Genomic DNA, 26,224 nt, shown 5'->3' with positions numbered 1-26,224 from the left:
AATGCTCTGACGTCCTCACCCCTTGATTTAATTCCTGATTTTTTTTTTTCTGAAGTTTTATCATTTAAAGTAAATTACACTGATTGATTGAACAAGAATCCAGGTGACTGATAGAGCATTGTTCACCAGATCATATGAAGAACTGATTGATTGATTTAAAGTCATGCTTTTCCTTCAGAGAGATGAACTCCACATGGAAAAGTGTTGGGAAAAACTGTGGAACAATAGTTTTTTTCTCTCATCCTCATTCTTTCTTTTTTATTTTTTTTTAAGTACGACCAGGTCTGGGCCTTCAGCGCGTCCTCAAGGAAGACTTCAGTGTTGTTTCTTGTGTCCTGTCCACCGTTTCTTCTTTTTTTCAAAGACGTATTTTTGGTACAAAATGAAATAAAAGGAAAAAAATGAGTTTTTCGGAGGCATCTGGGGAAAAGCCACGGCACGGTACAAGACAGTTTATCAAGATCCAGTTCATTCTAGAAGGACTTTTTTAAAAACGAAAGAAATATATCTATAAATTATGACTGAATACTGTGCTTTCTAATCTCGAAGGGGCATAACTCTTTTCACTGTGAGGTTTCTATGATACAACTAGCTGCTTTCTTGCCAAACTAAACAGCTCAAAAGCATGTCTGACTGAGGCATCTTCTCTACAATTTTTGTTTGTTTGTTGGATTCCCTGAAGTTGTTTGGGTATTTTGTATCACCTCTGTATCTGTTTTTTTATTCCTATTCTGGTTGTTCTTATATCTATTTGATTATGATTCCATTCCAGCTGAGGAGAGGGAACAAGACCTAAATTGAGACATTTGGTACTAACTGATCAACTGCAGTCTTTGACATATGACCAGATCAACAATATGCCCTCCACCGCTTGTTCTGCTTCATTTTAGTGAAAGCCACTTGGTAAAATACATATCTTAACTGATCTAAATTTAACTTCAAATTCATTAGGTAAACAGTCGCTAGCCAGCTAAATAATAACATAGAGAATTGCAGTGCGTTTGCCTTAATTGAACAAGTTCAGCATATGATAACAGTGCCTCTTTGTTTCACACGGTGCACAATGCGATTCATTCGGTGGAGGCAACATTAGTCAACTCGGTCACCATTTCCAGCGATTTGCATGACGGCCAAAGCACTGTCTTTTCCTGCTATGTGTTCTGCACTTATTGAAAACTTGCTTTGATCGTACAGTAGCTTGCTCATTGCATGTCAGTTGATCATGTTCGTACCAAAGGCCTGTTGTTCCGTCCTGTATGTGCAATAAAAGTGTACACGAGTAGAGATTGAGCGTGAGGGAAGCAAACACAGTATGTGATGTACTGCGGACATGCAGGAGTGTATTTGAGTACTACTGACTCTCACCCTGGGGCCTCAGTCTAGATCAGGGCTGAATGCCTCCTGATCCTCTCTTTATTTTAGTTTACCTTTTTATTTGTTTGTTTCATTCTTGCTTTTACTTAAGTTGAAGGATTAGAAAAGGGACGAGCGTTTCAACTTTGCAAAGGAAAGTTGAGAAAAGACTCTTGATGAATATAGAAAAACTTTCCCCCTCTAAAAATAAAAAAAGTCTGTTTTGTTTTTTTGTGATTTTTTTTTTATATTGTGGTTTTGTTTAAATTGTTTTTATTAGTATTATGTTAGTATCTATTAGGCATTGTGTTTGCATCACCTTAAATGATGAATCATTAAAGGTTTTTTTTTGCTTCAGAATATTGATAGGTACATTGTAGATTTCACCGGTTTTAATCACCAGATTTATTTATTTACAATTACTGATTATTAATTCTATAATCAAACTAGTTTCTCTTTTTTAACATCTTCACTATATACTGATTAATTTCTGCTTTTCAAAACTCATGTAAATCAAGATGCCTTGCTCAGTAAATATTTTATGCATTTGGTGAGCTGTATTTCAAATACTGTTGTCAAGGTACTAAACACGATCCTAGATCATCATTTCATCCTGTTGTAGTCAGTTTTTGATCAAATTCAGGAAGAAGTTTGCAAATGGAAACTGCTTCAGGTCAAGTTTATTCACAAAAGGTTCATTTGTTTTATAATTGCTGGACTTAGCCACCATAATGCAGGTATATGCAAAGAACAACATTTAAACACATACAGATTGATACTAAATTTATTGCACTAAATTCTATAAACAATATGGCACAGCCATAAATGTTCAGTTGACACAAAACACTTGCATTAGTTGTGTGTCCTCTGCACCTCCTGTTCTGCAAAGGAAAGTGACACAATGCAGTGATGCAGTATTACGGGACTGTGGTCACCATTTGAACAAACTGTCTCACAGATTCATGGACCAGGAATCAAAACAAGCTGAAGTCTGGGCTGGTCATTGACATCTCATTCACAAACCTGAGAAAATAAGTGAAATATGCATTATTAAAGCATTATCCATTAGTTGACACACATTGGCCTACACAGCTTATGATTCTTCATACTTTGTCATTTCGCTGTTCTTGCGTGGGAAGCGACGGGTTTGAGTCCAAGGCTCCTGGTTCTTCCGGCCATCGGTGGAAACCCACCAGCCGTACTGCTGGTTGTCCGTCACAGGTACACGATACAACTCTTTAGGAGCTAACAAGAGAAACACAAGACGTCAATGTCACACTGACCACCAAAAAAAAAAAAAAAACATCCAATTAATTTAGTCTTAAAATATAAGACTTGTTTATATATATATATATATATATATATTATATATATATATATAAATACACAATTGTAATAAATAATCTGAACATATCACTTTCAATTATGAGCAAGCATAATTACAGGAACTAAAACACACACACACACACACACACAAAACCTCTTAAGTATGCAAGATAACACATTCAGTATGTGGGTGTTTGATGTATTTAGTGTGAACTTACACCTCTGAACGCGTCTGCAGAAGTCCTGATATCTTCTCTGGCTGCCGAGGTGCAGGTCTGATGAGTCTGAAAAGAAAAAAACAAACATATTGGACCCCACTACTGTAAGTAATGTAAGGTAAACAGATGTGCCGAAGGCTCGTCGAAGGAGCCGTACTATTATTAACGTCGCACCAAAGCAGCCATACCTCGTGTAAGATTGTTTTGTGTAGATGTTACCATCCTGTCCCTAAAAGGGTTCTGATAGCCCAAATGTGTGAGTCCGAAGAAAGCCATTCTGAGAACTAGCAAAGCGACAGCAGACGGAGCGAGCTGAACCGAGCGAGGAGAGTCGAGCACGAGATTCACGCGCTGTGTTCAAACACTGTTTAATCTGTTGCCATGGATACTTGCACTGCCCCCATCTTTCGTTTATTTATCAGCACTTTTATAACCTAAAATCGATTCGAAGTCATTCATATTTAGCTTGCTTCCTAAATATCCCCTCAGTCCACTTACTAATTCGCTGTTACTTGGCACAAGATTTGTTTGTGCAGGAATTAAACCAAGGGTTAAATAATCCAATGAGATGCACCTGGCGTGACGTCAAAAATTACTGCTTTAAGAAAAATTAACACGAGACATTTTCTAAATATTTTCTGTGGCGTGTATGTTTGTTTACAACTGAGAAGTGGTTTCAACGCTTCGCTTTAGTGCAGGTAAGTACATTGAAGCACCACTCTTTGAGCCACCTCAGTCCTTTTTATAAAACAAAATACGATCTGAAATCTGAGCGTGTAAAAACATCAAAATATTGGGAACATCGTCTTTAAAGGTGTCCAAATTTAAATACATATTACTTATCAAAAATTAAGTTTTGATTCATTTACGGTAGGAAATTTTCATGGAACGTGTTCTTTACTTAATATCCTGATGAATTTTGTCATAAAAGAAAATTCGATGTATACAGTGTATTGTTGGCTATAGCTACAAATGTTCCAGTGATCTTTATGAATGGTTTTGTGGTCCAGGGTCACGTATAGTCTTTTAGGTTTGGCTTTGTGGTTCTTTCTAAGATTACAATAGTTATTTAATAAACAGTAGTAGTTTGAATTCTTTATTACTCAACATTTGTTTTTGATAGGATGTCCTGTATCGTAGTGCACTGCCACATATTCAGAGGAGAACTACTAAAACAATGCTCTTCAACTACATGTATGATGATTTTAAACTGCTCCAGGGCCAACTTAAATATTTACATAAATGTCATGATGTGGTGCATCCTTGGGAATAACTTTAGATCTTAAAGAAACTGCTTTCAATGTATGGCTTTCCTAAAAAACTTGCCACAGATTATGGTTAAGTAAAACTGAACATTTTCACCTCATGCTGTGTCAAAGGAAGGGAAAATCAATAAATATGAATTTGTAAAATCTGTGTGCAAACTGGGCTAATTACTCAACCTCTTACTTATAAGTGTTGCAGGGAAATACAACTTCCTTAAAAAAAACGTCAATAACCAATTTTCATAAATAGACCTGTTTAACATTTTCAACAAAATCAACTCCAGAACAAAATCAAAAATGTTTGGTATAAAATGAATGAAATATTATTGAATTACTGTAAAATAATACTTTGGGCTCAAATTACCCTTCTCCTATCATTTTAACAAACTTGTATCATCCAGCAGTTTAGAGCTAACATCATGCTGCTAACACTATAGACTTCAAATATTTGTTGGTCATATCACCAATTTGGTTTATGGTTGTCTAGGAACAAAGGGTTAACCTACTGAACATAGTGTAGCTTTAAAATAGTTCTGCTGTGTGACAAATTAACAAAATATTCCATGTTTCACATTATTTCCTCAATTAATATGAGCTTGTTAACTACTGAAACGGAAAACAGCACAGATTTACTGCAGACATTTTCCGATGCTGCAAATGGCTGAACTTCAAGATAATATCCTGTTTGTTTTATTTTCTTCTAGGATGAGCTTACGGATTACTCAATGTAAACTACCCATAAAACTGAGCATCTTGGGACTAAGCCTATTAATCGCCATTCTGTGGGTATTACTGCTTGATCTAGGAGGGCAGAGGTCTGCCAGCTACTGGTATCAAGATCTTCCCTTAAAGCCAAGATATAGAGGCAGTGCGAGAAGGAATTCCAGTGCCTTCTGGCATGTTCAGACGCATACCTCTATACCACCTTTTGAAAGGGCTTTTGCATTATCTGGAGATGCCAGATGTTCCTCTGGTTTCTACAGCATGGAAGAGCTCAGGCCTCACATAGAGAGACCTCAGGAGGATCCAGAAGGACCTGGGGCTGATGGAAAGCCCTTCACAACTGGCATCTTGACACCTGTAGAGCTTAGGGAGAAGCAGGAGGGTCTTAACAGAAATGGCTTCAACCAGTTTGCCAGTGACCGCATCTCCCTCCACCGCAGTCTTGGTGTCGACACGCGGCCTCCAGAGTGAGTACCACAGGATCGTTCATATTTTACCTTTTGATAATGAAGCACTAGTTCACTGTTACTCTTCCAAGATGCATTGAGCAGAAGTTCAGCAGATGTCCACGGTTGCCCACTACCAGTGTGATCATTGTGTTCCACAACGAGGCATGGTCCACTCTTCTCCGCACCATCAGCAGTGTCTTACACACTACACCGGCTGTTTTACTTAAAGAAATCCTACTGGTGGATGATGCAAGTACTCAAGGTAAGTAAAGGCATATATGCATTGCATCTCCTTTGAATAAGGTCGACAATAAAAAGAGCAAATTAATTTAATGGAATCCTGCTGATGGAAGGAGCCAAGCAATATCATAAAGACCTGGTGATGGGATTTTTTTGACTTGAGCCATTAAGAAACAACCCAGGATTAATGGCTTAGTAACTAATCCGAACAGCCTATCAATCAACACACTAGCAAAACCTTAGCCAGCACCCAAACCATCTTAACAACAACTTTGCAACCACCCGGAACATGTCATTGCCTCATTACCCCCCACAACACACTCTTGTAGTTTAGTTTTAGTGTTGATTTTTACTTTACTTTTATTTTCATTTCAGATCATCTCAAAGCCCCATTAGAGCAGTATGTCCAGTCTCTTCAGATTGTGCGTGTGTTGAGGCAGCGTGAGAGGAAAGGTCTAATCACTGCTAGACTGATGGGTGCACGAGAGGCTGGAGGACAGGTGCTCGCCTTCCTGGACTCCCACTGTGAGTACATACTGTGGGCATCTTTATATAGTGCAGCACAACCTATGGCTTTATACACATTGAATTAAATGGTCTCAAATCTAGTAGTGGCTCTTGACTGTTGTTCAATTCTTAGTCCTCTAAAAGGTTAATATATTATATTCATAAAGATGTGAGAATGTAGTGTTTTATTAAAGTAAAAGGTGGAAACATAAGGAAGAGAATGGTAAACATTAGTCTATTCAGAGTTTAAGTTATCATGCTTGTATGTTTGTGTCAGGTGAGTGTTTCTATGGTTGGTTGGAGCCCCTGTTGGCCCGGTTAGTTCAGGAACCTACCACAGTTGTGAGCCCAAGCATTGCTGTCATCAACAAGAACAACCTACAGTTCATTAAGCCAATGATGTCGGCCCCCACACATACTCGGGGGAACTTTGACTGGATCCTGAGCTTTGGCTGGGAGTCTATACCTGAAGAAGAGCGGGTGAAACGCAAAGATGAAACCTATCCTGTCAGGCAAATGATCTACAGATTTACCCAAACGGAGACCCCTTTCTCATAACACATTTGAATTTAAATTGCATTTATATTGCTGTCGCATATGAGATGCCAGGTTTCACATGGTTTCATTTTTCATTCAGGACACCCACTATTGCCGGAGGGCTTTTTGCCATTTACAAGCAGTTCTTTGAACACGTTGGAACTTATGATGACAAGATGGAGTTTTGGGGAGCAGAGAACATAGAAATGTCATTTAGGGTAAGACCCTCTCATAGGTTTCTATCTTTTGCATCCATTGAGTGAACTTTATTATTATTATTTTTATAAAAAAAAAATTTTTTTTGAATTTAAAATTTAAAGAAATTGAAGATTTTGACATCTGACAACTGTTAGTTTTTTTTTGTTAATCATTACAAATCATTTTCTTTAATTACATTTCAAATTTTGTGTACAGTGTTTATTTTATATATATATATATATATATATATATATATATATATATATATATATATATATATAATTTTTTTTTTTTTGTACCAAAATTACTAAAGCTAAAACATAAATAAAAAAATGAAAGAGGAAAAAAATAAATAAATATATAAGACAAAAGTACAGTTCAAAAACAAAAAAAGAGAATTTAAAATGTTAAGTTATATAAATAATACAAACAACAACAATTGTTCCCACTGTTCTGGTGTCATACCTGATGTATTGGCTCTTGCAGGTATGGTTGTGTGGAGGCAGTCTAGAGATCATTCCCTGTTCTGTGGTCGGCCACATTTTTCGCACCAAAAGTCCCCATTCCTTCCCTAAAGGCATAGATGTGATCGCACGCAACCAGGTTCGCCTCGCAGAAGTCTGGATGGATGATTACAAGAAGATTTTCTACAACAGAAATCAGAAGGCTGCTGCCATTGCAGCAGAGGTAAGAGAGAGATTTAAATTACAATATTTTAGATGGCAAACTTAATTGTAGAGCTCACATATTTATCTTCTACCTCTGAGGAGCACAGAAATCATATGGGGACATCAGTGAGCGCCTGAAGCTCAAAGAGAAGCTGCATTGCAGAAATTTCTCTTGGTACCTAGAAAACATTTTCACTGAGGGCTTTGTGCCCGATTTGAACCCTGTGCTGTTTGGATCGGTAATGTAGTGTTATAATTTCAGATTTATTGCCATAGCTATTACCAGAAAAACAATACAACAAATTTGTGCATATTCTGTCTGTAGTTGAAGAACATTGCCACAAACACTTGTCTTGATATTGGTGAGAAAAATCCTGGAGGGAAGTCGGTGGTTTTATTTATTTGCCACAAAATGGGAATAAATCAGGTAAAATAAACAAAAGCACACTGCAAATAATTCATTTTGTAATTGATTAATATTAATAAATACTATAATAGTATGCAAATAGCACTAACATTTGGCCATATTGGCCATTTTTCTTTACTTCATCAAACATTTGTTTTGCTTTGTAGTATTTTGAGTACACGTCACATCAGGAGCTGAGGCATAATATTAATAAGCAGCTGTGTCTGCATGCGACAATCGAGCCTGCACCTGTGCGAGTGGAGCTGTGCAGCTTTCAGGGTGAAGGAACCGTCCCAGCTCCACAGCAGACGTGGAGTTTCATTCTTGTTTCCCAACAGGTGTGGTACATATCCTAACATCCCTTTGCCTCTGGCTGCGTAATTTCACAAATAATCAAAGAACTTATGGCACAAAATGATCTTATAATCCCAAACTTTTGTGGGTGTTATCTTCTAGAGATTTGTTGTTATCTTACCTTTTGTATATTTGTAATTCTTTGCAGATATATCTTCTCCTCAATGTTCTTTTCAGTAAGTGTTTAATGGTGGAGTATGGCAACATCATCATGAAAAACTGTGATCCTGCCAACAGTTATCAGCACTGGTCTTTCATCTGATATGAAGTCAAAAGGGGCTCGTCCTCCTTTTTTTGGAATCTTGTACAAAACAGAAGAGCAATGAATTTTTAAACAAATGTTGCATCACGGTTTTGCTGTAATGTAAGTTTGTGCAATGTATCAGGAGTTATTAATTATTTGACTTATAAATCTCAAATGAAACTGAGTTAAACTTGATTATATGTACTAAATTCATTGTCAAATAATGCACACTTTTAATTAACAGTTGTGTTTTTCGCATTGAACGCTGGTTAGTTGTAGCATTTGACCAATGTATTTATAAAATGAAAGCTGATGATGAATTTGTCTTTTTGTAAGCCACTTGTGCAAGGACTGGATGTAGACTTAACGGTTTTGCTATCTCGTAGTAAATCTACTTAAAAATCAAATCAAGTATGTACATTAACGCAAGGTGGCGCTAATGCAAAAGAATTGAGTACCTTTGTGTTGTTAGACATTTAGCATTACGCAGCAGAACTAACTACCAAGTCATTGAGGTAGCTTATAAATATATACGCTTAATTGTTCCAATTATTACTTTCTTGTAAGCTAGAGTATTTTATTTTTAATCTGCAGTGACATGCTGACACTCTGTGCAGAGCGCTACATTCGACACCTTTTCTAGCTCTAATCAGCAGGATTTTAATGCTCATTAGATATACACGATTGGAGCGTTTAGCTGTCAATCACCGTCCTCCTGCAGTCTGCCCCCGCCCACGTCGCTTATCATCAGCGCAGCTGCGTGGTGACGCCATACGCTCCAGCAATGATGGGGAGTCGAGCAAGCGCTGGTGAGTTCCTCTCTAACGTTACACCAATAAAAGCACAGAAGCCCGCCGTGTCATTTCAACAGGGAAGGAGGAAACTGTCTTAAAGAATGACACTGTAGCCGCTATTGTTACATTTTTCTTGCGCTGAATCTGTTACAGGTCTTTAGCCTTTAAGTCTATTAAGCAATTTTTGTTTGGTTAAAAAAGCGCACTAAAAGTAAGTGACGTTAGCATGTTGTCATGCAGATTCTGCAGTGTATGTTCTGCTGTCTACTAACTTCAGATTTCCCTTACCATGCTTTATCTTGTAGAATTCGATGTTCGGTTTATTCCAAATATCGATGTTTAAGGCATTTGTTTTGAATGTGATGCACTTCGTAAAATAATCAGCAGGCTGTTACGTCAGTGCCAGGCTGAGCCCTGTTAAATAAGGGATTGTGCTAATAACATTACGGTATACTCAAATAGTGGGGGTTTGTGGGAAGTTGTGTTTTTGTGTCACGAGGTTTCTATGTATATCTCTTCTGTATGCCACAGAGAGAGCACACACTACAGTCCCTGAACACAGTGGTAGGACTTTGTCATCCCAATGCGTCCCAGTTGTGATGTGATTTGTCAAATGACTAGACTAGTCAACACTGTAGTTGGTTTTTTGTCTGTTTCCTAAAGAGGGCAAGTGACTCTGCATTGGCAAGGAATTATTGCATGTGAAAGTTTGCATTTTTATTAATTTATGTGCATTTATCATAATTTTTCTAGACTACTTTTTTTTTTTTTTTGGCATGTACGTCTTCCAAATAAGGAAATTTAGTTTACAAACTTGCTCTGTGGTTGTGTTATTAGTTTAATATTCATACTAATGCCTTTGACATTGAACTATATGTTGAGCAAAAATCATAAACCTACTTTTGACATGACTGTATGAACATGAGGACCACTTGAGATCTGTGGTTTAATGTTTTTCTGACCTCTTGACAGACAAGATGAGTCTTCCCCTCTCACGCTCTGAAGTGTTTGGGCAGCTGAGGAAAGAGCTACACGATGATGTGGAGTTTCACCAGTCTGACGTTCATATCTTCATCATCATGGGGGCTTCGGTGAGTCTCCGTGTGTGTGTGGTAGCCATAGACTGTATAAAAACGTGGACGTAGTGTCCGTGACGTCCCCGGTGACTCCTGAAGAGAGTTTTTGAAGCCTAAAGTGTGTGGAGCGGGCCGTCGCCATCTTGGCAGCGCATCACCGCGCGACTCTCCCGGACAATCAAAAAATGGGCAAAAAGGCGGGAGCTAGTTGCTGTAGCCACACCCACCTAGCACGACGGCAGTGTCAGCAGCGGCAATCCACCTGTCACTCAAGTGGCTACGCCCTTAATTATGCAGAATTTTAAGTAAGTAAAATAATTTAAACGGATGAGTTATAAAAAAATTCACCCCCCTCACAGTTGTCATGAAGGGCAAAATTAGCTATTTAGACCAAAATCATTTTTTGAACCAGGCTGTAAACGTTTTTTCCTGCTGTAAAGTTGGGCATTTTAACATGGGGAGTCTATGGGACTGACTCCCTTTTGCAGCCAGCCTCAAGCGGCCAGTCGATGAATTGCAGTTTTAGTCACTTCCCTATTGGCCTCACGAGAGAGAGCGGGAGGTTGGCGCTCGGTGGTAGCTTATATTTAAATCTCTCTCTCTTTACTAATGAGGAGTTGATTCGGTCTCCTCTGAAGACATGAATTGTCTCTTATTTTATACACTTTACATTTATTGACAAACCAAAAATTTGTGTATTTGGGCTACTTTTTTCTTGCACATCAGTATTATGATATTAATCTGAAATTGCCAATGTTCTGTTAAATACTGAATCATGTGAACACCTCAATCCAATTCTAATTTCCCAAATTTCAATTCCAACTCCTGGAATATACCTATACATTTGTTGCATGTAAACCACTTATTCAAAAAACACTATTCAGAGAACACTATTCACTATTGACTAGTTGCTTATTCGCATGCATATTGGCTGCTTATTAGTACTTCTAAAGCACACATCGATGCCTTATTCTGCATGACCATATTCTACATCCCTAAACCCTACCCCATACCTAAACATAACTGCTGCAACAGCTACCTTACTAACTATCAATAACTCTTATTAATAGTGAATGTGTTCTCTAATCAAAAGTGTTACTCGGAAAAACACACTCCCCACAACTTCCCAGTTTGCAAAGCTAATTACAACTGGCACAGGCGCGCATACAGTTTCATCACCAGATTTCATCACACTTTCCATGATGTCGTCATTCTGTAAACTCTACTCTGACGGCCCCCCCCCCCACCAGTCCTTGCTGCAAACTTTCTTCCCCTTGCTTTTCTTTTGTAGCTCCAGTTACATAATACTGCATGTTTATTAATGATTGTGCCATGCTTTCCATTTCATGTTGGTGGTGTTGGGATTGATTTTAGGTAAGAAGTGGTAGTCCTAATTAAAAATTTGTGAAAACTAGGGAGGTAACGATTCACACAACTCACAATGTGAGACAATTTCTACAATAATTATTGTATAAAAAATATAAAAATGCGTCGACGCGTCACACTGTTTACATCTCGCGTAATGGCATACTGGGAATGGAGAAAGTTGGATTCTATCACAAAAACGGAGACCACTGTTATCAAAAATATGGGAATACTTTAAACAGAGGCCAAATAAAATGGCCCTTTGTTCCCTTTGCAAAACCGATATGGTGTACCACGGCAGCACAAATGCGATGCACGAACACCTCAGAGGAAAACATCCTGGCGCTCTCCGGTGTTACGGTTTAACTGGTTACCGTGTGATCTGGTGACCAACTTCCTGGTTCAGGTCTTTGCTGCAGATGTGATGGAACGACCGCAGCAGATTTGGCGATTCTAAAAGCACAAACTGATGTGATTTATTAAGTGTCTAGTAAACGCAGACTTGCTCATTGCATGATTCTTATATTCTTGTAAAGATTACAAGTTATTGGTATGATCACCCGTAGCGGCTGAAGGAAGGATAAAAAAAAAATAAAGTAAGTCTGTGTTGGCGCGGGTTTCGAACATGCGTTAGAGGCGTTCACATATCACGCCTAAAAACATGTGTAAAACGCTAGTCGCGCCGCTTTCTCCTTTCCAAAGCGCTCGGGCAGTTGCACCCCTGGGGCGTCTGCCGTTGCTAAGCAACCATGACATGCTCTCTCCATGAAGATGCGGAAATTTCAGCAAAGGATAAATGGATTTGCAGCACTAAAAATCGCTTGCAGTAGCTCTGCTACTAAATTTATTTCAAAATGGCAATCCATATACAGCTATGATCAGCTGTTCCCTCATTCAACGTTGTTACGGGAAAGGATGAAGCTGATTGGTTAGTTCTTGTCACATGGCCCACGGTGCGCTTGCGGTATTCTGAAAAGTTTAAATGGTTTTTAACTCGATGCGGTGCGAACGCGCCTGTTTTCGCGTGTGCGTTGTGACCGCGTCGCTTCCATTATGAGCGTGCATATCGCGCTCCTACATTGGAAATAACGAACTTGTGAATATGTGAACGGCCCCTTAAAAGACAGCGCGCCGCGAGACAACAGTCACAGACCACCGAGCTACCCCGAATCAGCTCCAGATCTCTGGAAACCATGCTAAACCATAAGAGAACCCTGACTACATTTTATGGTTTGTGATGCTAAAGAACATTTCATGACGTCTCAGACAACTGTAAATTTGTGGCTACTGTGGTTTAATTATAAACGCTATTGTAAACTCATATTTACCATAGTAAAATAATTTTCTTTGCCTCTTTATGTTTGTATACTGTAAAAACTTCAACCACATTGGTTGAAAATGAATAAAGGTTGAAATATTAGAAGTTGTACTTATATTTTTTTGTAAAGTTATCCAAAGGATTCATTAGCTAATCAAAAAAAGAACATTAATTATTTATTGTAATAAAAATAATCGTTAGAGTAGTCGACAGAAAAAATAATCGTTAGTTGCAGCTCTAGTTCATATAAACAAACTATGACTTTGCCTGTGCCCATTTCATTACAAATGAGAGGCAACCACTGCATTTTAATCACAATTTAAACAAAGATGATGTGTACATGAGCACTTTTGGATTGGTTGGATTGTATAATTCTGAAATTTGAACCAAAAATGGAATGAATTTAACCAAAGACTATAGAATGCAAGACGTGTCACTCGTATAGTTTTGAATGGGGGGAACATGCAACACTCAATATGGCCGCTCTATTGAACGAAGCCCCGCCTTCTGGGCAAAAGAGCCAATCACTAATCAGTAAAGTCAGCGCGTCACTGCAGCTGCCCTTAGAAGTCCCGGTTGCTATAGAAACAATCAGCGTTCATGCGCACTGGCTGATTTGATTCTGAAAAATAAGCTTTCTATAATGCTATTTGAGCAAAAGAAACATTCGAGACAGTAGTTGTTAGGTTTCATTGGTGATTTTTCAAATCTGAAACTTTATCTTAAGCTTGGCAAACAGTTTTGGAGAATTTGACGTTTTCCCATTCAAAGAGATAGGAGTTGCACTTGCATGCCCGAGAAGCATTTTAAAGATGGCCGCCGAGTGACATGACTTGCCTTCGTGACTTTGATTTAGCTTTGTGAAACTATACCACATAAAACATCTGACCGAAAACCGCAGACAGGCTGGATAAGAATGCAAATTCACTCTCTGACAGCAGGTGGCGCTTATGGAGCAGCAGCAGTATTATGTTTTCATTGCTTACCGCTACAGCACAGCCTGTTAACTGCTGATCCAATAAAAGAAGATCATCTCAGATTCCTCTGAATTAATAAAACAACCTTGATGTTTTGTACAAGGAAGTACAGCAGAAATAATGCAACCATGAAAGGGACATTGCCAGCGTAGGGCTTTTTTTTTTTTTTTTTTAAGATCCAGACAGGACAGGGTGGTTGAGTAATTCAGTGGATTTCACAGCCCATAGACGCTTGAGCCCTTAACAGTTGATCGTTCGAGTGTGGTGACAGAAGATCTGTGATTGGCTAGACATGATGAAAGACTTATTATCTCTAGACAGCCTTGATTAGGTTCACAACTGTAAATGCTGAAAGACCCAATGTACCAATGTATAAAAAAAATAAAACTCATACAGAATATTAAGAATGAATTGAAAGTGAAGTTTGCATTATAGTAGTTCAGGCTTTTACACTTCTCAATAGACTGTTAATCTTAACTTTTTATTTGTGAAATTTTAAACCCTCTTCCTCATTTTTGGCTAGATTTTCCTTGTTCCTCCTTGTTTTGTTCAACTTTTTACTACTCCGTTTTTACACAACTGCTTTGTCAAACGATCTTTGTTACTGTTGGATTTTCCTGTTCTTATTGTTTGGCTTTTTAAATAGGGTGCTATTGACCGGTGTTATGCAATATTACTGTCTGTCAGCACTTTTCTTTCAGTTGGTGTGAATGGAGAGAGGTAAAAAAGCGGGCTTGTGTTTGGGATGAGGGTGCAGTCAGAAAGATGGTGGAGTGAGGGATATGCATGGCCAGGTCTGAATTTTTGGTTGGCAAGGTTTCCACCGGTTTATGGCTTAATATGAAGTCCATTCAGAAACAATGTCAAAATGCAGATGCAACATCACCTCATTTGTCTAACCTTGAGCCACTTAGATTCAGTGCATCGACCCCCAGCCAGGCTGTCATGTTACCAAATTTGTACCCAACTTCATTTTAAAGGCAGTTTGTGAGTATTCCGGTGTGACTAGTTGTCATTAGCTTTGAAGCTTTGCAAATAACACTCTTCATTAGAATTAAAAACAAGCGAGGGTCATTTGATTTAATAAAAATAAAAAAAATTCTGTTTAACTTGCATGTGGAGTTTGCTCATCAGTTGCCATTATATAATGACAAAAAAACTTCCTTTTTACAATCGAGACATTTTCCATAAATCAGACGAAGCAACAGAATTAAGCTAGGCCTTTAATGATTTTATATATATATATATATATATATATATATATAATATTTCTGAAATGTTTTTTACCTTAAATGCTCAATCAACAGAATTTGTTGTCAATTTTGTCTAGCGCCAAAAAATTTAATATTGGGGTTTAAGCTGCTTAAGTGTTTGGAACTGAAACCCCAGGTGTTGACTGCATTACTGTACCTTGACTTTGTGTGTGTCTTTCTCCATTTCTTGCATTTCCCTGGAAATCGACCCAGTGGCCTTCGCATCATGATCTACAGTTTACACTGTCTTCACTAAGACACACATTCCACAAAAACATGTCACTTTTCTTTTGGAATGTCACTATCAGAATAAATACATAGTTTTTCTTGCTGCTTAGTTTTTTGTTTGTTTAAGTTTAATAATGCGATGCTAAAAGGTCATGTATGAATTTTGTCAAGTCACCATTACTTATTGCTTTTTTGCACAGCAGCAGGATCGACTAATTAAATAGCGAGCTGATACATTTAATAACATCCCCCAATAATTCATATCTGGAAAGCTGGGACTCTCCCACATTGCCATAAATCATCCAAGACAAACAGAATAGTGCTGTCTCACCGTGCACAGATCACTTCTCATGTGTCTGAATGGGTGTGGAGCAGATCTGCTGAGATCAATGACCTTTGCATTGAGAAGATTGAATCACATGGTGGAGGGATGGGTCGACTGTTTTTTAAACTACATTCTATCTTGTTTTTGTGTATTTTGCATTTATTATTTAGTCATCTTTATAATGAGATGTTTTTGTAAAATTAGTCACGGTGTTCTACAGAAATTATGGCAGTTCCCTAGGTTTCGATTCCTCTTCAATCACAGTGATTCATGGTGATAGTTGACTCTAATCAGACTACACTCTATATAAAAAAAAAAGACTACATGGCTTGACTTAAAGGCACCATTAAATAGTTTAACGGATGCAGATTGATTTCCTTTGTAGCTGTATTTACTATTTGAAGAATTAATTGGGTAGCCGATAGGGCTGGGTATCGATTCAGATGTTCCAGATCGATTCGATTTCGATTCTCGATTCGATTTTCTATTAGAGCTGCAATCGGGCCTTAAAAGTTAAGCCCGACAGGACCCGAGCCCGACAAGTACATGTTGATTGACAGCTTTTTAAAAGCCCGAACCCATTTACAAGCTGACATTATTCAAATGTATGCACGCACAGCTCTTTTGTCAGGAATGAGTCATTTATACATGTTTTAACATAATTTATACATGACTAACGTAATAGGCCACTTGGAAGTTTGAACAAAAAAATAAAATAAGTCCTCTGTAACATCGTCATATCTCAGCACTCTATAAATAGCATAGGTTCATTTAGCATATAAATAGGCCAACGCACCAATAAAAACAAGTCTTTCTTAAAACCTTGAATTAAGATATAATCTAAATTAAGATGGGTATTTGGCAATAATGAAATTAAGATAAAGGCTCTGTCGGATTTGCTTCGCCATAGCAGCTGACATAATAAAATAATAATGCCAACATCAGCTTATATAGCCTACTCTGTCTACATTATGCATTTAAGACTCAATTAATATTTAGTTATTATTTGAAAAACATTTACTCTCCAAGATTAGGTTAGGACTACGTGTTTTTGTGGAGGAAAATGATTGAATCCACTGTAGATGTCTTCAGCGCGTTCCTGAGCTCACTGATGGTGCGTCCAGCCATATAACCCTCTGGCTCATTATTCGAGGATTCTCATTATAAACAAGGTCAAAACTTTTCCAAACCTCAGACTTTGCTTTAGTATTTGCTTTAGATTTATAATATTATAGCCTAAATATTATCATATCTAACTGATTAGATTCATTGAAATAAATAAATAATTCTACTACACCTGACAATTTTGCGAAATTCGGCTCGATGTAGTAACAGCACAATGAAGTTGAGATTGTAAAGCCTGTGTTATACTTTCCGCATGAGCAATCCGGACGCAGACACGGTCAGCGCGGACGCAGACTTCTTCCATTTATACTTCCGAAAGCGCACGCTGATGGTCCGCTCTGCAACAAACATGTGAACAAATAATTGCCCAGAATCATTGCATGTCATCGCTGTCTTTTATATTCTTTATTGACTGATTGCACAGGTTCGAGTAGCATTGAGCTTCTTCACACTGCCTGAACATGTGCAATTGTGCTTTTGAAGCCTACTGACCACGCGCACCTGTCCACGCGGTCGTCTGCTCAGAGCCTTGGCACACATTCTCCAATGGCGTAAGATGTGCACTGGAGCATGACTTGACGCGTGACATTGCAGAAAATGTGCGTTCACAAATGTAGCCTATGTTGATCCAAATATGGAAAGCATATTTAATTTTAAAAGCGAAAAAAAGCGAATTTAATAATATGAGGTTCTCTCCAGAGATGTTTTGCCACATTTCTTCAATTAAGGATGATTGCTGCGTAGTATATGGTGTTTCTATTTGCTTGAACTTCAAGTGAATTGCAAAAGTTTTTTTGTGTGTGTGTGTGTGTGTGTGTGTGTGTGTGTGTGTGTGTGTGTGTGTGTGTGTGTGTTCAGCATATGTTGGGCCGCATTTGAATTCGTGACTGGCTGCGGGTTGAGAACCACTGCTTTAAGCACTGAATGAATGAATGACGGCTTCGTTGGTAACATTCCTTTTCACATGCCTTTTCTAATAATGTGCTAATTACGTTTCATGATGAATGCAGCTAAAGTAAGCGGTCTCTCTGAGAATGGCTGGAAGAGAGGGGCGGGGTCAGCAGAGCTCATTAACATTTAAAGCAGCATGCTACAAAACGGTGTGCTCTGAAAAGAGCGGTTTTTGAACGTAAAAAAAAGTGTCTTTTACACTAGGAAAAAGTTAGATTTAGATTGAAAAATCTTAACTAAACTATGTTACAGACTCCTCATTAAGACCCTAAAGAATCGTATCAACTTGTGGAAAATGGGCATCCGATGACCCCTTTAACTGCACATTTGTGGTTTTTTTGTCAACTATGGGTAAAAATAGCACACAGAAAAGAAAAAAAAGAATTGAGAAACCGTGTTCTCAACCAAAAATAAAAATGTGAATGAAGACAAAAGTTGGAGCTTCACGGCTCTTAAGCAATAAATAATTGATCATACTCCTGCTAACTTAGTAATTGGTTTGCAAATGTAAAGTGGGATAAGTTCCCAATAGTGCTCTCATTGAGTAGGTTGCCACATTTTTGCAAGACTTGCAATGATGCTGAGGTTTCAACGTGTTCAACATTTAGCCAATAAGATAATCTAACTCTGATCAACGATCGGCTTTTCTCTATGAATTGTTTTGAATATGTTGCACTATGAAACAGTGAACAGCTTTTGTGTAATTCTGTATGTATTAATAAATTGTTCTGTGATGTAACAAATGTGTTCTTTTTGTAGGGAGATCTGGCGAAAAAGAAAATCTACCCAACTTTGTGGTGAGTACTCTGATTTTGCTTTTACACATACTACTATTTACTAATGGAGTACAATTAAACATTTGAATCTGGTGAGAATTTTATTTATCTTTTTTTTTTTTTTTTGCTGACCAAGGCTGCATTTAATCATATTGCAACAACTTAATATTGTATTTCAACTACAATTATTACTGTTTATTCAGCTTTTTATATTTGAATTTTTTTTTTTCTGGGTAATTTGAATAGAACGTTTAATTGAAATCAAAATCTTTTGTAAAAATAAAAGTTCTTACTGTCAATTTTGATCAATTTAGTGTGTTTGTGATGAATAACAGTATTAATTTCTTTCAGAAAACATTGACACCTAAACCTTTGATCAGTATGAAGTATTTCTGTTCGTCTCTTGTAGGTGGTTATTCAGAGACGGTCTTCTCCCTGAAGAGACATATTTTGTGGGTTTTGCACGTTCTGATCTGACAGTGGATGCTATACGCACAGCCTGCATGCCCTACATGAAGGTCACAGCTCAGAGTGTTTTACATGTGCATTTGTCTATTTACTGCCTATTTACAGTGTGTTAAAATATCTTCTCTTTTTTTTTTTTTTTTTTCTCCATTCAGGTGGCAGATTCTGAGGCAGATCGCCTTGCTGCGTTCTTCAGCAGAAACTCTTACATCAGCGGGAAGTATGTGGATGAATCCTCTTTCGCTAACCTGAACACTCACCTGCTGTCCCTGCATGGAGGAGCTGGGGCCAACCGCCTCTTCTACCTGGCCCTGCCGCCCAGCGTCTACCACGACGTCACCAGGAACATCAAACATCAGTGCATGAGCACCAAGTGAGGAGCAAACACATGCTTTTAAACTTGCTTTTTTTATTAAATCGTAGAAGGCACAATAGAACTAGTAACAAAGAAACGTTAAGTTGCTTTAATAAACACAATATACCGCTTTTAAGGTACACAGTTAGCTTTTATTAGAGTATTACAAGAGAGAGATTGACTGAGCGACTGTGATTACCTGCATGTGATACAGCATTCATTCTTCAGCTAAATTTCATACTCACAAATAAAACATTAGTTTGAATGTCCACTGAGGAAAGTGATATATCTTTGTCGTACTATCCTTTCATCTGTTTAGGGTGATTTCCTTTTAACAACAGCACTGAGCAGCGCTGTCAAAAGTAAAAAAAAAAATCTGTTTCAGTCTTTTCAATATAAAAGTCTTTACTGCTTTCTCATAAAAACAGTCTCTTGTATCTTTGCCATTGTTGCCAGATCAATGTACCTAACATCACCATTGCGAACACATGCATACACGGTTTCCTAATACTAAATACTAGGGGTGTAACGGTACGCAAAAATCACGGTTCGGTACGTACCTCGGTTTTAAAGTCACTGTTCGGTTCATTTTCGGTACAGTAAGGGAAAGAAATGCAAACATTAAACTGCAGGTTGTTTATTACTTTTTTTAACAATTTGTTTACTTTTTAATAAAGTATATATAAAATAAAAAAAGAATAAGAAATAAAATACTGCTAAAAGTTCTCCACTAAATAAAATACTGTCTCAAACCAATATCATATAATAAAATATAATGAAAAATATAAATAAATAACTATGATTACAGTGCAGCATTACCAATCCCAGCTTGTAGGCCTGCTCATATTTAAAATATATATATATAACTTTTCCAAAGTGTAAAGTGCAGCATCAACAGTTTCAGTTTTTAGACCTGCTCAGATTTCGTTATTGCGTCAGAATTAAGAGCAAAGGTCTGTTTAAATGCCGACGGGAGCTCCGTTTGAATTACAGTCGTTTTTTTCCTAGTTGTACTGATGTTCACACTCGCGTGATGCCTTTTGAAGACCTTAGGCCGGTGACACACTGGCATATTGCACCTGTGAAACATAATCTATTTTGCCGTCAATACTGTTGACGGTGTCCTTTATCAGTAGGCTTTATATGTATGCTAAACATGAAGTATAGATATTGTTGTCGTGAAGACAAGATCCTGGTCTGTCAGTCTCCCTCTATTATGTCACCTACAGTAGCAGCAGCATGCCAGCGCCACGTCAGGCACGATTCTGGTGTAAACGCACAGAAAACGTGAAGCAGCCATCACACAACTGACACGCAGCCAGTGTGTCAGCGGCCTTAGAATCAGCTGCAGGGCGGGATTTGCACTGAACGCGGAGACTTCCGCCACTTAATATGTTCGTTTGGAAACGCGAAAATGTACTTATGTTCCGCAAAACAAAATATTGCATTTGGTCATTCGGTACACACGTGCACCGTACCGAAAGCCCTGTACCGAAACGGTCCGGTACGAATACACGTACCGTTACACCCCTACTAAATACTGCTATTATTTATGTAAAATATTATTTATTGAATAATGACCACTGATGCCCTGGAGCTCACATCTCTGAAAATGTCGAAGTAATGACACTCAATGTAAGAAATTCGGCAACTTCATCAAGCGGAGTGATACAAAGGGTGCAACGGCTGATGGAGTTCTGTCAGACTCTTAAGAACAGGTGCATGTGTGTGTATATATATATATAAAGCTGAAATAAAATATATGCATATCTGATGAGAAGCTGATATGGCAAATATCTGAAATTAAGTACTAAAATTTTATACAAATAATTTAAAACTGAATGTAAATATTTAAACCAAGTTAGTAACAAAAAAAACAAAGGGGCAGATTTACTAAACCGGCCAAATTGGCGCGAGAACGCGGTTCAAAAACAGTGTACAGCAGATGGTGTGGAAATTTCTGCGGGTGATTTACTGAAATTAAACAAATTAAAGAACACCAACGCAACATCTCAGTTCCATAATGACCAACACAATCTAAAAAAAGTGTAGCGCAAATGAGTTTAAGGATATGTTCGGTTTTGGATAATTTATTCTTCTGCCATTCCAAACAAATTAAAACGTGTGTAAAAGAATCCTCTCCCTTCTAACGTGCTCTCTGTTCTCTGCAGTGTCTCCTTCTAGCAACAACAAATGCAGCCATTTCAAGTGCGAAATAGTTTAAAACCATACTTTTTTGGGGGTCGTAAAAAAATGGTGCAAATATCAGTAATTTGACGAGTGCAAATGTTAGTAAATTGCATTGCGTGATTCATTTTAATACTCTCCTCCCGTAAATTTTGCACCTGAAAGGGAAACTCCTACAAATGCATATTCAGTAAGTTAAGGCACACAAAAATAAGTTTCCACACCTTTTCAGCACTAATTCTTCAGTAAAATGCCAAAAGATGGTTTGCGCTGGAGCAAGCGGCTAATAAATGTGTCCTAATATTGCTAAAACTGAAAATATAAAAATAAAAGCTCATTCAAAAATATTAATAAATAATCAAATGGTATATTAATAATTCTAAAATAATGCTTGTGAGATACGATGTGTAGTTTCTGTTCAGTTTTCTGATTATCGGTGTATATGAGTTTGCCCCTAGCAAAGGCATTTTCCAAGCACAGCACATATTTTGTGTTTGTATGTCTGGTAGAGGCTGGAACAGGATAATCGTGGAGAAGCCTTTCGGACGTGACCTGCAGAGCTCAGAGGACTTAACCACTCATCTCTTTACTCTCTTCACTGAGGACCAGATTTACCGTATAGACCATTACCTAGGCAAAGAGATGGTCCAGAACCTCATGGTTCTCAGGTGGGACTCTCTACTGTTCATCCCGGTCTGCCTGCTTCATTCACTAGCTGTCACACACAGTTGTCATTTATGCATAATTAAGGGTTAAACTCCACCAGGAGTCTCTTCATCTGTATCCGTGTCTCATTAGTCAGTTTTCACTCCCATTTTCTCTACAGGTTTGGAAATCGTATATTTGGCCCCATATGGAACCGGGACAGTGTGGCGTGTGTGGTTCTGACCTTCAAAGAGCCGTTTGGTACCCAGGGCCGAGGGGGATATTTTGACGATTTTGGTATCATTCGGTTAGTTTTCTTGCTTTTGAGATTATATTTTGCATCTGCGACACTAAGACCTTTTATTATTATTATTATCTACCAAAAACTGAACGTGTTTTTTCATTCAACCTGTGTGATTTTCTTCTGTAGACATTTTTGATGCTTGCACAAAAAGTTCCATACAATGAAAATGCATTGTGTGAAGCACCATAAAGATAGACCCTAAGAAGAAAATGCTAATAAAATTGCACTATTTCAAAGAAAAAAAAGAAAAAGATTTGTGTAAAAATAGATTGCACTTTCTTTACATGAGGATTCCCTTCAAAGGCTGTGAGGATTTTGATATTCTAATCAAGCACGATATGTAAATGAATGTATTGTTCTCTTTTCTGTCTCCAGTGATGTGATGCAGAACCACCTGCTGCAGATGCTCAGTCTGGTTGCCATGGAGAAGCCTGCATCCACCAGCTCTGATGATGTTAGAGATGAGAAGGTAACGAGCTGGTCAGCCAATGAACCGTACACAGCCGCCCCCTGCAGCACTTATCTAAATGATCCTGAATTTAGCTTTGAGGAGCAAATATATCAGATTGATCCAACCACCACCACTGTCTTACAGTTACCAAACATTGGCATAAAGGGTTGGCAGAGTGTAGCATGTATAAGTTACGGTCTTGGTTCCTTCATTACGCTTCAGAGAAGTCTTCATTTTTGGTTCGTATTTTGATTTTAAATGTACATTATGGTGATTGTGTAGTACCCAAGGGGTCAGGGTGTTTTAATTTTTTCGTTTTTTTTGTTTGTTTGTTTAGAGACAATGTGAAGTAGGTTTGTGCTTTTCCTTGTTTATTTTTTTCTTTTGCTTTGAACTGATTTTGTTTATTTACGATTTATTTATTTATTGTAATTTTGTACTTTTTGTTTTGTTTAAAGACTTTTGAACATTAAGTAGTTTTACTCGTCCCGGATCAATTATTTTGTTTTGTACTGATTTTAAAAAAAAATTATTATAATTATTTTACATTTTGTAAGTTTTTTTTTTTTTTTTTTTTTTTAAAGCTTTTAACAGTGTTAAGTAGTCCCATACAAATAGCGATTTGTTTATTAATTTTTATATAAATGTTTTTAAGACTTCTGTGTGAACGGTGAAGTAAACTTGTACTTTTCACTGTAATGGTTGGTTTTGTAGATTTGTATTTATTAATTTTTTCCTTGTTTGTGTATTTATGCACTTTTTGTTTTAATAGGACAAAGACAAACAGAGTGCTCATGATGCATCCAAGTGAAGTGCTTTTGCTGAAATAAATGGGAATTATCCTGAATGGCAGTCTACATGTATTATAGATCTCCTTTTATAATAGCTGTTTTTTTTTGTTCACTCTCTGTGTCCCTCTACAGGTGAAGGTGCTGAAGTGCATTGAGCCGGTCTCTCTCTCAGATGTGGTCTTGGGTCAGTATGTGGGAGATCCTGATGGAGAAGGAGAGGCTAAACTGGGTTATCTAGATGACAAAACGGTCCCTGAAGGCTCCACTCAGGCTACATTTGCCACAGCAGTGCTTTATGTAAAGAACGAACGATGGGATGGTAAGCCATTGCTAATTAGCTAATATTTACAGTCTGGCCAAACCAAGTTTTGACTTTAAATGAGAAGCTTTACTAACCCTTTGTTCTTGAAATTTAAAAGTGTTGTTGCTTAAGGCTAAATTAAATTAACACACATAGTACACTACTGTTTAGAAGTTTATAGTTGGAACTTATAAAATGTGTTTTGAAAAGTCTCTTATGCTCATCCTTTTTTTTAATACAGTAGAAACGGCAACATTGTGAAATGTTAATATAATTTAAAATGGCTGTTTTTAATACATCAATACAAGTGTATTAATTTCTGTGATGGTAAAGCTGTATTTTCAGCATCATTACTCCAGCCTTCAGTGTCACATGATCCTTCAGAAGTCTGTATAATATGATGTATAGAAGAAAAACGCATTTATTGGAAACATTTTATTCTGTCAATTCATTCTTTTGACCAATTTAATGCTTCCTTGCTGAATAGAAGTATATTAAGTTCTTACAGTAACGGCAAAAGATCATTTTATGGACTCAAAACTGTACAGCAGTATATACCTGACAGTCTTTCTCTTCCTGAATGTGTTGATATTTTATTAACCCGTTTGATCGCCCCGTCTCTCTCCAGGAGTTCCCTTCATCCTCAGGTGTGGAAAGGCTCTGAATGAGAGGAAGGCAGAGGTGAGGCTGCAGTTCACAGACGTCCCTGGAGACATCTTTAGCTCTCACTGCAGGAGGAATGAGTTAGTGGTGCGTGTGCAGCCCAACGAGGCCATCTACGCCAAGATGATGAGCAAGAAACCCGGAGTCTACTTCAGCCCTGAGGAGACCGAGCTGGACCTGACCTACCACAGCAGATACAAGGTGAAACACAGCTTTCATCCATTCACAATCTCTCTTTCGTCCTAGTCGGCAACTTTGACTAATAATATGTGGGAAATGACTTGATAAATGTGCTTTTCTCTGTTCTCCCTTTTCAAAGGACGTTAAGCTGCCCGATGCCTACGAACGTCTGATTCTGGACGTTTTTTGTGGCAGCCAAATGCATTTTGTACGAAGGTGTGTTTCTTAATGGAAATGTAATATGTTGTTGTAATAATTCTGAGACGACCATTTCTGAATTTGCCTTATTTTCTCAAAGTGATGAGTTGAGGGAAGCCTGGAGAATCTTCACTCCTCTTCTTCATCAGATAGAGCAGGAGAAGACGCCACCTGTCAAATACAAATACGGAAGGTAAAATTTGCTTCAATGTTTTTTTTTGTTTTTGTATTTTTTTTTATACACATGAAGTGATTGTGTAATATCTCTCACATTTCCTCTGGCTCTCTCTCATAGCCGTGGTCCCGCAGAGGCTGATGAGCTGGTACAGAGGGTGGGCTTCCGCTATGAGGGTACATACAAATGGGTGAACCCACACAAACTGTGAAAGAGGACGACGGAAATTAGGAGCTGAAGCCTTCTTCAAAAACCAGCCAAAGATGAGTGCCTGCAATAAGAGCGAAAAGGGCACTTTAGTATTTGGAGATGCACTCTGCATTTAAAGAAGGACCAACAAGATTTGCAAAAACTTTCTTTTTTGGATGTTATTAAATATAACCAGCTCAATATTATATTTAATGCTTTATAGGAAATTTCTGATTATTTTGTTCAATATTTCATTGGTTATGCACTTGAGCATCATTGATATTCATACAAATTTTATACCTTCGTTCTTTATTCTTAATGAAAAGCAATGCTTCTGTTATGCATTTGTTTTTCCACAAGAAAATGTCTTAACATTAAATGCTGCTCACATTTCAGAAGTGGTATAAAAGTACAATCTGCTCTTGCAGTGATTTGTTGTGTTCATGTATTTTGTTGAGGATTTTTTTTTCTGGAAAGCTATAGGGATTAGGATTCCAATGCATGTGTGTCTATGACATTTTAACATGTCTTAACATATTCATTCAGCCAGTTGAAACCTTTAAGTCTTATTAAAGCAGATGTATAATGTACATTCCACAGCTCTCTGTCAATAATTTAATTAATAAGATGTACTGTTTTTTTTG

At 37.7% G+C, this 26,224-nt stretch overlaps 3 protein-coding genes across 4 annotated transcripts; 2 read left to right on the top strand and 1 right to left on the bottom strand.

The window, feature by feature from the left end:
- Positions 1 to 2,123: 2,123 nt before the first annotated feature.
- LOC132117957 (testis-expressed protein 49-like) lies at positions 2,124 to 3,327 on the bottom strand. The gene is made up of 4 exons (XM_059527357.1): positions 3,086 to 3,327; positions 2,898 to 2,963; positions 2,463 to 2,598; positions 2,124 to 2,376 (listed from the first exon to the last, which is right to left on the bottom strand). The coding sequence occupies exons 1-4, from the start codon at positions 3,171 to 3,173 to the stop codon at positions 2,328 to 2,330; spliced, it is 339 nt and encodes a 112-aa protein (XP_059383340.1). The 5' UTR covers positions 3,174 to 3,327; the 3' UTR covers positions 2,124 to 2,327.
- Positions 3,328 to 3,405: 78 nt separating this feature from the next.
- LOC132117956 (polypeptide N-acetylgalactosaminyltransferase 6-like) lies at positions 3,406 to 8,566 on the top strand. Its single transcript, XM_059527356.1, has 11 exons — positions 3,406 to 3,595; positions 4,867 to 5,352; positions 5,424 to 5,596; positions 5,950 to 6,099; positions 6,359 to 6,593; positions 6,719 to 6,836; positions 7,303 to 7,503; positions 7,592 to 7,723; positions 7,810 to 7,911; positions 8,058 to 8,228; positions 8,393 to 8,566. The coding sequence occupies exons 2-11, from the start codon at positions 4,868 to 4,870 to the stop codon at positions 8,504 to 8,506; spliced, it is 1,881 nt and encodes a 626-aa protein (XP_059383339.1). The 5' UTR covers positions 3,406 to 3,595; position 4,867; the 3' UTR covers positions 8,507 to 8,566.
- Positions 8,567 to 9,249: 683 nt separating this feature from the next.
- Positions 9,250 to 26,039, top strand: LOC132117954 (glucose-6-phosphate 1-dehydrogenase-like). 2 transcript variants are annotated; one of them, XM_059527351.1, is made up of 14 exons: positions 9,273 to 9,297; positions 9,814 to 9,846; positions 10,255 to 10,373; positions 18,660 to 18,697; positions 19,086 to 19,194; positions 19,297 to 19,514; positions 22,193 to 22,351; positions 22,510 to 22,635; positions 23,008 to 23,101; positions 24,007 to 24,193; positions 24,804 to 25,039; positions 25,158 to 25,234; positions 25,317 to 25,409; positions 25,512 to 26,039. In XM_059527351.1, the coding sequence occupies exons 1-14, from the start codon at positions 9,273 to 9,275 to the stop codon at positions 25,600 to 25,602; spliced, it is 1,605 nt and encodes a 534-aa protein (XP_059383334.1). In that variant the 3' UTR covers positions 25,603 to 26,039. The 2 variants fall into 2 exon arrangements, with proteins under 2 accessions (XP_059383335.1, XP_059383334.1); XM_059527352.1 differs by lacking the exon at positions 9,814 to 9,846 and having other exon boundaries at positions 9,250 to 9,297; positions 25,512 to 26,038.
- Positions 26,040 to 26,224: the final 185 nt, after the last annotated feature.

Source organism: Carassius carassius, chromosome 37 (genome assembly GCF_963082965.1).
Source record: "Carassius carassius chromosome 37, fCarCar2.1, whole genome shotgun sequence".
Taxonomy (NCBI): Eukaryota; Metazoa; Chordata; class Actinopteri; order Cypriniformes; family Cyprinidae; genus Carassius; species Carassius carassius.
Note: the sequence above shows the minus strand (reverse complement) of the source record. Positions and strands in the feature narration are given on the sequence as shown.